The 11875-nt window shown below is 31.3% G+C and overlaps 1 protein-coding gene across 1 annotated transcript; it reads right to left on the bottom strand.

The window, feature by feature from the left end:
• Positions 1-2237: 2237 nt before the first annotated feature.
• On the bottom strand, positions 2238-3149 carry LOC117908180 (UPF0481 protein At3g47200-like). Its single transcript, XM_034821831.1, has one exon. The coding sequence runs from the start codon at positions 3147-3149 to the stop codon at positions 2238-2240; it is 912 nt and encodes a 303-aa protein (XP_034677722.1).
• Between the last annotated feature and the right edge of the window lie 8726 nt (positions 3150-11875).

Genomic DNA, 11875 nt, shown 5'->3' with positions numbered 1-11875 from the left:
TTCTTTTTGGATTCAAACATAAGCCACATTTTTATAATATAGTTTCATAGGTATTTTTTTATTTATTTAAAGAGTCAAAAGGTAATTATGGAACATAAAATAACTATTTTGACAACTATTTAGATGGAGATCCAATGTACATACAAACATACATAAATACAGACACACACACACACATATACAAATACATACAAATATATGTATACATACACACACACAAACAAATACATACATAAATTTATACATACACACATAGATGAAACATTGTACAAAATAAATTTATAAAAACACCATAGTATGATTTAAAATCTCAGAAGTAGTCCATAAAAAACCTTTACTTCAATTTCAAACACTACAAGAAATGTACTTTTCGTGACAAAAATTTAGGGGTGAATTCTACTTTTGTCGCTAAAAGTAACTTTTCTCGAGGAAATTTTAGATGTTGTCAATAATGCCAAATTTCTACAAACTTTTCCTAACGAATTTGAAATTTTTGTTGTTGAAAAATGTGGCGGGAAAATTTGGCGCTTTTTTTTTTTTGGCCCAAACGCTTTTGTGACGAAAATAAATTATTTTCCTACGAAAATATTTATCACTAATTATAATTTTTGGTGATGAAAATAATTTCCTCACTAAAAGTTACAACTTTTTATCTATTTTTGCTTACAAAATGATTTCGTCGGTAATTATAATATTTTCTGACAAATTGAGTAATTTTGTCACCAAATAATGTTATTAAATTGTGATATTAATAAAGAATATTAATAAATAAGTAGATGATTTATACTATGAAATAATATAATATATATTTGTTGACACTTAATATTTATACTATAATATTTTATTTATATAAATAATAATAAAAATTAAGGATCCATAAAATTAAATACTAGAATGTAGATTTATTTAAATTTAAATGTTCTATTATGTAATAATAGTATTGTTATGAAATAAAAAAAATGTAAATTATTTAAGTAATTAATATTTATATTGTAATATGTTATTTATATTTTTATATATATAAATAATAACAATAGATAATCCAAGATATGTAAGATTACATCCTATGATATAAATTTATTTAAATTTCAATATTATTATATGGTGCTACACATACATAAATACTATTAAATGATTTTTATTATATTAGGTAAAAGTTATCCATACAAGTCCAATGTAGTATTAAATTTATGTTTGCTATGAATAAGTTATAAGTCCTCTTATTTGTTCTAATTCAAAATCATACCTTATCCACTCAAGAAGTAAATTTATACTAACATTTAGTTATCTAGTTTAAATTAATAGATTTTTTTAATTATTACTTGGTTTTTAAATAATTGGTCAGAATTAAATTTCTCAAATAAATTGTATAGTGTCTATAAAAACATTCTACCTACATAAAATTCCAAATTTTATTTATGTGTACAAATATATCATATATTATTAACAAAAAAATAAGTATAAGTTAAATATTATATAATATAATATATTGCAAGTACTATATACCTAGCTCTATTTTCATATTTACAAAATAAAAAATGTGTAATATATATAGCACATGTGAAATTCTATATAAATATAAAGTTTTTTTAAAAGTTTTCAGCCACATATTTATTAATAATTGGTTATTTTATTTTTTATTGACCAATTATATATTTATTATTTTTAATTATTAATAACTAATTTATCAAAATTGATTAGTTATTAAGAATAAAATCTTAAATTATACTACAAAATAGTAACTTCTATGGCTACTAACTTGTAAAGGAGTTTTTATACTTGTATGCATTTTTAATCAAATATTTTAAACAAATATAGTTATAAAAATAATTAAAATATAACATAAATTATTATATGATTTATATTTATAGTGTTTCATTATGTTTGATATTTTTGTTTGGAATAGATGAGAAAGGGAAAGAAAAAAAATTGATGTAGAATCCTAATTTCATTTTGATCATTATTTTATTAATGTCAATATGAGTATTACGCTTTGACATTCTCCTAACATTGTCTTTCAATTGTACTTTTATTTTATATTTCAAATTTATCACTTTAATCCATAAGTCTGGAATTGAATTTATTCTAGCTATGAATAAACTGTAGTCCTCTAATTTGTTCTCATTCAACATTAGGTTTGTTTAGAGGTGACAAAATTTGATATGACTTGTTAATATGACTTGAATCTAACACCCTTTCATGATTTTGGGTTGAGTATAATTGAGTTAAAGTCAAATTCATGTCGACTTGCATACCTTATTTAATAAAGGAGTAGTGGTGAGTAACAAAAGGGCAATGGCCGCAAGAAGTGAGAAAAATGTCCATGGATTACTGAAATAGTCATGTTTCAAGTTTGTAAACCAAACACGCCATTTGCTAGCATAGTATGTCTTGCAGTAGTTATTAACTCTCTTTATTTGTTGAGACAAGTAGCACTCATCCAAATCATAGACAACCTCACGACCGAGCTTATTGAAAAGATCGGCTACATCCTGATCACTTCCCAAAACATGATTGATGATCCCATTTTTGTGAAGAATCCCGACGTCGGCTGAAGAATTGATTAAGCTGTCAAAGAACATTAAGTAATTGGTGAAAAAAGGTTTAGTGTCTTCACACTGCTCATAGGCCACAAAATTTAGGAAGAGAACAGCAGTGTTATCATCAATGTACAGAGGAGGGATTTTTAACACCCCAGCTTGAAAATTGACGTCTAGCAAATCACAGTCCTCTCTCATTTTTAGCTTAACTCCAGCCTCCTCAAGCTCTGTTACACTATGAATTAGCTGTCTCTCTTGAACAAGGGGAACGTTGACAGAGATTTTCAGTTGCTCACATCCAGATGTAATATCTTGGTTGACAGATGAAAGGAAGGTTGAACGAAACACCTCAAGCATATGATCCAATTCACCTTCAGGGTTCAGATTCCCTTTAATATTTTTCCTTGGCAGTAAGGGATCAAAGAATGTGAGTACAAGATCAATCAGTGGTGGATCCTCAGCCAAGCTAATTAGCTCAAATAGCTTTTTAAGAACAAAGAAAGGCAGCTGATTCTCGAGCTTCAATAAATCACGCTGAAGTGTCCGCAGCATCCAGCGGATGGTGAAGATGGGGTCATCTACATTTTTCTGTAGGATAGGGCATACCATAGGGAATAGATATTAGTATCCTGCCACTCTGCATTCAAAGCTAGAACTAAATCAGGTATATCAAATTAATTTTCAAAGCTTTGGAGTTCTCTCTCATGGACAACACTCATAAGAATCAAAAGATTTAAAAGTTCGATCTATCTTCTTATTCTATTTTCATTGCTCCAAATTAAAGACTAGAGCTGCCAAATAATTCAATTATGAACTAAGCCTGCTCCTGCAAAGCCAAAGCCTCTAGCAATTTTAAATTGGAGTTTCCACAGAGCATTACTGAATTTTTCATATTGCTTCATTCAAGCAGAGTGGATATATAGAAGAATGCAAGCAGATGTTCTTTTATACAAGGATTCATATATTGGTAAATGCATAAATTCTGAAATTTTTTATGTTTAATGGTAAACATGAATTTGACTTGGTATTCTTTGTCAGGTAGATAATCAAATTTGTAGATATACCATAATAGGCCATGCGTTCGAACACCTCATACACTGCACCACCACCATACCATACAAAATCAATTTGCTATAAATTGATTAATATCTGCATAATAGCTGCAAGTTGGTACTCGATCAGTTGTTTTATATACTATAGACACTCTTGTCTTCATGTTTTCGGGGACCCCCCTCACCCGACGCACCGCCCGATTGACTGACGTGATTTTTTTTTCCTCAGCTCTGGCTTTTGTGATTTGAGGTATGCCTTTGAGAAAAAGTCTTGAAAGACTGGACAAGGACAAGGGTGATTCATTTTGAATAAACGAGATTGATTATAATAATCATACCTTGGATTTCGGAAACTGCAATGCATGAAAGAAAGGGATGGTATGTGGTTATATTTTCTTAAATATTTTGGCACCTTTTGGTAGGTAAATATTAGGTGCGGTGACGGTGGAGAGTCTTTCCCTCTTCGGTGGGCACAAGCCTTACAAGAACCCGTATAATAATAATAATAATAATAAAGAATATGTATTTAGGCTTGGTGTGAATAAAAAAGGTTATTGCAGAAATCTATAGGTAAGATTTTTTTTTTCTTCTAATTCTTCAATTTTATTTTCTTAGATCTGTCACTTTTTGTGAAAACAAACTTTAGGTAATTTTTGAAGAAACCCCAATCTAGATTGGGGTTTGTTTTAAAAAAAAAAAAAAAAATGAAAATTTTGATTTCTGATTTTTGTTAGTACTATTGAAGGAAAAAAAATCAAAGGAAGAAAAGAAATTATAGATTTAGATAATAAATAAATAAGTCATTTGTGGAGGCTTTAGATTGAAAAGAAAATAAATAAATAATAGGAAGAATTACATGATTTCTGGATTTTGGAGGGGTGATATAGATACTTGTATTTATGGTATTGAGGCATTGTAGTTGTGTGCGCGTTGCTGGAAGAAAAAAAAAAGGGTGTGTCAGGGTTAAGAAATAAAGAAAGAATATATATATATATAAAAGCATGTGGATTGGATGGAAGGAAGGCCTTGGAAAACTAAATGTGGAGATATTATGTTAGAACCCTTATATTTTGTTTACAACAGAGAAATATGGAGATATTATGTTTTGCAAATTTGAATAATTGAAATAAGTGTTTGACTTTGATTTGTTTGACCCTTGTCAACGGGATATAATAGTTGACCTTTACATTTCTTGGTGGGGAATGCAATTGATTTGGACCCCAACCTCTAGGGGTTTGGTTAGAGGTTACTAGTACTAGTAGTGTTTGGTTCCGTCCACCTTAAAGGAACAATTTGAGGGTAGCCACCTATTTGAAAAGTCCCACCTAACTAGGCACCCTTTGATGTTTGATGACCAGAGTAAATGAATGATTTGAATGTTTTGACTGAATTTGCTATGAAAATGTTTGAATCAGAAATGAAAGTGTACAATTAAATTTTTTTAATGTATTGGCAAAACTAACTCAAAGGTTTATGAAAATAATTAGTTATGATATCTCCTATTTTGCAAGTGAACTTGAAATATTTGATCCATGGACTATATTAATGTTCCTTATTAGGCTTTGAGCTCATTCCTATTTGTTGATAATTTTTCAGGTACCCTTAGTTTGGGCGAGAAGTGATGGCTAGGTCGGAGAATGGTCATCATTAGGATTTTGCTTAGGAAGTTATTTTTGGACATTGTTAGCTTATAAGTTTATGTTCATTTGGATTATTTGGTTTTTGGAAGTTATTTAGATATTGAACTTTTAAATTTTTTTATGATAGTTTGAAGTTGAGATTTGGAAATTATGAAAATTTTTGTTAGCACTTGAATTGTTTGAGTGTGAAATCTATTTGGATAATGGATTTTGGTTGATGGATGCTTAGTTTTAAAGTTAAGTTTTGAAGATTTTAGAATTTTGTTCCGCTACTCTGCACAGGTATTTGGTAATTGGTAACTTCCAGTTACAAGATAATTGTTTGGCTCAGGTTACACTTTAAGCCTTTGGGTTTGAGGTGTGAAATGACTGCCACACCCTTGGAGTGGGTCTTGGGGCATGATAGAGTGGTATCAGAGCACCAGGTTGTGATCTTGATGGGAACTTGTTTAGTTTACCTTTAGGAATAGATGAGTGACACAATAATTTAAGTTTCAACTTCATCTAGTCCGATTCCTTTTATTCCTTACAATTCTGATTTGCTTATTTAGCTTCTTAGTGGCTAATTTAGTTATACCTGTTGCTTTATAGGATACCATGCCACCAAGGAGACTTACATCTTCCCAAAACAATCAGGCTAATGATGATATACCTCCTCCACCTAAGGCTTTGCCCCCTATGAGCACTGAAGGGCTTTATAGATATTAAAGGACTTTGGCTGGCTTGGTTGAGCGTCAAGCTAGAGCTATTGGAAGTAATGGTCAAGGACAATCCTCATCTACTAGAGGTAGCTCCTTTGATGACTTTAAGAAGTTGGGTCCCTCTTACTTTTCTGGTACTTCAGATCCAATAGAGGTAAAGGCTTGGATTATGAAGATAGAGAAATTCTTTGATGTCATTGATTGTTCTAAGGAGCAAGTAGCCTCTTATGCAACATTTATATTAGACAAAGAGGAAGACCATCGGTGGCACATGACTAAGAGGATTTTGGAGAATTAAGGGCCTATTGTTTGGAGTCAGTTTAGGGTGGCTTTTTATAAGAAGTACTTTCCTGACAATGTTCGACGACAAAAGGTGGGAGAGTTTGTTCGTTTGGAATAGGGGGATTTGAGGTGGCCCAGTATGAGGCTAAGTTTACCGAACTATCACGTTTTGCCCCACAGTTGATTGCTACAGAGAAGGAAAAAGGATTAAAGTTTCAAGATGGGTTGAAGCCTTATATGAAGAATAAGATATCAATTATGAAGCTTGGTGTTTATTCATAGGTGGTAGATAGAGCCCTTATTGCAGAGAAGGATAATGAAGAGCTTAACCTATATAGGGAACAAAAAAGAAAGAGTAATAGAAATGATGGTGCTCATGGTAACCAAGCACAGAAAAAGTCTGCTCCAAGTAGAAATCAGAATAAAGGAAAAACAACACAAAATTTAGATGGGATTTGTCCTACTTATGGTAAGAAGCATGGGGGTAGGCCATGCTATAGAGAGACAGAAGCTTGCTTTGGTTATGGAAAACAGGGACATATGGTTCAGGATTGTCCAGAGAATAAGAAGTTTGTATTTGGGAAGCCTAAGGAGGAGAATACTAAGGATAGACAGAAGCCCGGAGCTCAAGGGCGGGTATTTGCTATGACTCATAGAGATGCTCAAACTACTTCTGATGTGGTGACAGGTACTCTTCGAATTCACACCTTATTTGCTAGAGTCTTAATTGATCCTAGTTCAACGCACTCTTTTGTTTCCATATCTTTTGTTGGTTTGTTGGGTATGTCGATTGATAACATGGACTTTGATTTATTTTTTGCTACTCCTTTGGGAGATTTTGTTGTGGTTAATAAAATACTTAGAGTTTGTTGTGTGATGATTGGGTATAGAGAGATGATAGTTGACTTAGTACTCCTTGACCTCCAGAATTTTGATGTGATTTTGGGGATAGATTGGTTAGCTTCATACCATGCATCTGTTGATTGTTTTGGGAAAAGAGTGATGTTTAGCATTCTCGATTAGCCTGATTTTAGTTTTGAGGGGAAGAATGTGAACAAACCACTGCGTATGATCTCAGTCTTGCGAGCTAGTTCTTTGCTCAGGAAAGATTGTCAAGGATTTTTGGCTTATGTTGTGAATGAGGAAAATGATTTAAAGTTGGAAGACATACCCATTGTAAGGGACTATCCTGATGTCTTTCCATATGATCTACCTTGCTTGCCACCAAAGAGGGAGGTGGAGTTCACCATTGATTTGGCACTAGGGACAACTCCTATCTCTAAGGCCCCTTACAAGATGGCACCTATGGACCTTAAGGAGTTGAAGATTCAACTTCAGGAGTTATTAGATAAGGGCTTCATTAGGCCTAGTGTTTCACCTTGGGGAACTCCTGTTTTATTTGTAAATAAGAATGATGGATCTATGAGACTATGCATTGATTATAGAGAGTTGAATAAGGTGACGGTGAGGAACAAGTATCCCCTTCCTCGGATTGATGATTTGTTTGATCAACTTTAGGGTGCATGTGTGTTCTCTAAGATTGATCTTTGGTCTGGTTATCATCAGTTATACTGCTTTTCGAACTAGATATGGGCATTATGAGTTTTTGGTTATGCCTTTTGGTTTGACTAATGCACCTGCTGCTTTTATGGACTTAATGAATAGGGTATTCAAGCCCTATCTAGATCAGTTTGTTGTGGTTTTTATAGATGATATTTTGGTGTACTCAAACAGTAGGGAAGAGCATAAGCGCCATTTAAGTATTGTATTGCAAACTCTCAGAGATAAGCAATTGTATGCTAAACTAAAGAAGTGTGACTTCTGGTTAGAGAAAGTCTCTTTCCTTGGGCATGTGGTGACCAAGGATGACATCTCTGTTAACCTTGGAAAGGTAGATGTTGTGTCAAATTCGAGGAGACCTATTACTGTGACCAAGATTCGAAGTTTCTTAGGACTAGCTGGCTATTATAGGCGATTTATTGAGGGGTTCTCTAAGATGGCCTTACCTCTTACCAAGTTGACTTAGAAAGGGGTTAAGTTTGAGTGGTCTAATGATTATGAACGTAGTTTCCAAGAGTTAAAGAACAAATTAGTGACAGCTCCTATTTTGACTATCCCTTCAGGCTCAGGAGGGTTTGTGGTGTATAGTGATGCCTCTCATCATGGTTTGGGTTGTGTTCTTATGCAACATGAGAAAATTGTAGTTTATGCTTCTAGACAATTAAAGCCTTATGAACGAAATTATCCTACTCATGATTTGGAGTTAGCTACAGTGGTTTTTCGACTTAAGATCTAGAGACATTTTCTTTTTGGTGAAACTTGTGAGATATTCATAGATCATAAGAGTTTGAAGTATTTATTTTCCCAAAAGGAATTAAATATGAGACAGATGAGGTGGATTGAACTACTTAAAGACTATGACTGCATAATTCAGTATCACCCAAGGAAGGCAAATGTTGTGGTTAACGCCTTGAGCAAGAAATCTTTTGGTTCCTTAGCAGCTATTAGAGGTTGTTAGAGGCAATTATTGGAAGATTTGAGGAGTTTACAAGTCCATATAAGAGTTTTGGACTCGGGAGCACTTGTGGCGAACTTTAGAGTGCAACCAGACTTGGTTGGGAGAATTAAGACCCTACAAAAGAATGATATGCAATTAGTGCAGCTTATGAAGGAAGTTAAGAGGGGTAGTAAACCTGACTTTGTCTTATCAGATGATGGGATTTTGAGATTTGGGACTAGACTTTGTGTCCCAAATTATGGAGATTTAAGGAGAGAGCTATTGGAGGAAGCTCATTGTTCTAAGTTTGTGATCCGCCCAGGAGGAATGAAGATGTATAGAGATTTGAAGTAAAATTATTGGTGGCCAGGTATGAAGTGGGATATTGCAAGATTTGTGACTCAGTGTTTGGTGTGCCAACAGGTGAAAGTTGAGCATCAACGACTAGCAGGATCATTACAACCACTTTCTATTCCTGAATGGAAATGGGAATATATTACCATGGACTTTGTGATAGGGTTGCCAAGAACCTTAGGGGGTAATAATGCTATTTGGGTAATTGTGGATCGACTAACAAAGTCTGCCCATTTTCTGCCTAAATAGTGTTTTGATACCAATAATGGAAAATAAAGTTTCGGGTTATCTTCTGAGATGCCTAAGAATCTCGATTGGTAGCTTCATTAACAAATTTTATGCTTCAAATCATGAATGGAACTATAAATACAAAAACCACTCTATTTTTCATAGCATAAGAGCATTTACCCTCGTTTTTATAGAGAAAACGAAAATTTTTCAAGAAATGACTTTTTTTCCAAAAAGAAGAATCGTGTCCTTTCAATCTTCAAAGAGAGAGAGAGAGAGTGAGTAAGAGAGAGATTTAAATCCTTTATTTATTTATTTATAGCGACAATTTCTAAGTAGTTTTAAAACTCCTAAAAACTACTCCCCCATTTCTTTTTATTTATTAGGTCAAATTGGGTCAGCCCACTTGGGCACCCAAACCCATTTCCAACACTCTTATAACATGTTTTATATCACATTGAATTTATTTAATAAAATATTTATTATTTAACAATCTATTGCTTATTATAATATGTTTATATATATAAAGGGAAAAAATAAGCATAAAATCTTTAAATATTTTCAACCAAAGCACTCATTCTTTGACCATATAAGCAATTTGTTTTGGTAATTCTATAATGACAATATTATTTTTTTATATGATTCTTAACTTTGGATTTACGTACTTTTATTTGTTGCTTTATTAGTTCTTTTACTAATTAACTCACTACATGATGATTAGGTGTGAAATAATATTTATATAAAAAAATATTAAAATTTTTATATCAAATAATAAAATAATAGATATGAAAGTAATAAAGAAAAGGGATAAGCATAGAATCTTCTCATATATTCAACCAAACACTTCATTCCATATTTTTCTTCTAGGATTTTGGAAAAAAAAAAATAGGATAGAAAAGTATAATTTAAAATTCAATATAAATGTATTTTCATTTCACAATATCAAAGTAATGGAAAATATTTTCTATCTAAAATTGATATGATGAATATCAATATAGATTGAATGTTTTTTTTTTCCAGGAAAACATTAGAACATTCTTTAAATAAAACATAATTATCTATTCACAAACTCAAGTTTTAAGTTTCCCTTTTCCTTATTAGTTTTATTTTCTTGGTGTGATATACACCATGTTATATTTCTTGTTTTCTAGGATTTTGGAACAATTAGGATAAAAGACCATAATTTAAAATCCAATATATTATAAATATATTTTCATTTCCTAATATCAAAATAATAAAAATGTCTTCAATCTCAAATTGATATGATAAAAATAAAAGTTGAACAAATACTTTTATTTCAAAAACCCATTAAAATTTTATTTAAATAAAAACGATTAGTTATTTACACAATCAATATTTTAATTTTCCCTTTTCCTTATTAGTTTTATTTCTTTGCTTTGATATATTTGACAAGATAATTTTGAATGAAGTATCATCCTCTATATAATCTCACATTAATTAGTATGTTGATATGATATAAAAATATTAATAATTTGGCACTATGAAAACCTTTATATATATATAGAGAAAGATAGAAAATTGAAAATTGATATAGTGCTTCACCTTATTTTTCTTTTAGGCTATATTGGGTATTGAAAATTTTGAGGGAAAATGCAAAGGAAATAAAATAGAGAGGAAAAGTAAAAGAAAAGAAAAGTAAAGGAAAACAAAAATATGTTTAAATTTAATAAATTATTTTTATAGGTTTCTTCAAACTCTTTTTACTTATATCTTTCTATTATAACAAGATTAAATAACTTTAAAATATATAAATTTCAAATTAATTTTAATTATATTTGATTTTTTTTTATGGTAAAACCAAATATGAGAAAACCATTTTCCTTAACATTTTTTTTTTCTTTCCCTAGCATTTTTGGAAACCAAACAAATTCTTAATATTTGCTTTTATAAAATCATCATCAACTTATTCTTATAAATAATATTAAGGATATGAAAGTTGAATGCAATATACAAGATGATTTATATAGAATAAAGAACTTTGTATGTCATATTTACTATAATATACCTAACATCATTTAGAGACCTAAAAAAATAATATCATATTATTATAAACCCCAAAATTTGTCCCAAGTTTTTTTTACTTTGATTTTGAGTCCAATTTTATCCTTAGATTTCAAACTCAGTTACATTTGCATGTTTTGACCCACTTCTACTTTTTAAATTTTAATTCTTATTGTTTTGTTTTATTTTTATTTTGCACTATGTTTTGTTTTATTTTTATTTTATTTTACTTTTTTTCTTTTTATTTTCTTTCTTTTATTTTGTACCATCTCTCCTAGTCAAGGACCCATCCCTCTCCTCCTTTCTTCCATCTTCTCTCTCTTCTCCTTTTCCTTTTATTTTCCTTTTTCCTCCCCCATTTTTTCCTTCTCTTCTTCTTTTCTCCACATTGATACTCACAAGGACACTACCACATGCCCTTCCCGCTCTCCTCTCCCTTCTTTCATTTTCTTTTCTTTCTTTTATTCCTTTTTTCTCTCTTCCTTTCTCTTCTTTGTCTTTTCTCCCTTTTCCCCTCATCACACCATCTTCCACTGTCGGCTGTCACCGTCACCATCAC

Source organism: Vitis riparia, chromosome 19, assembly GCF_004353265.1.
Source record: "Vitis riparia cultivar Riparia Gloire de Montpellier isolate 1030 chromosome 19, EGFV_Vit.rip_1.0, whole genome shotgun sequence".
NCBI classification, from domain to species: domain Eukaryota; kingdom Viridiplantae; phylum Streptophyta; class Magnoliopsida; order Vitales; family Vitaceae; genus Vitis; species Vitis riparia.
The sequence above is the reverse complement of the archived record's forward strand: the minus strand, read 5'-3'. Positions and strand labels throughout refer to the sequence as shown.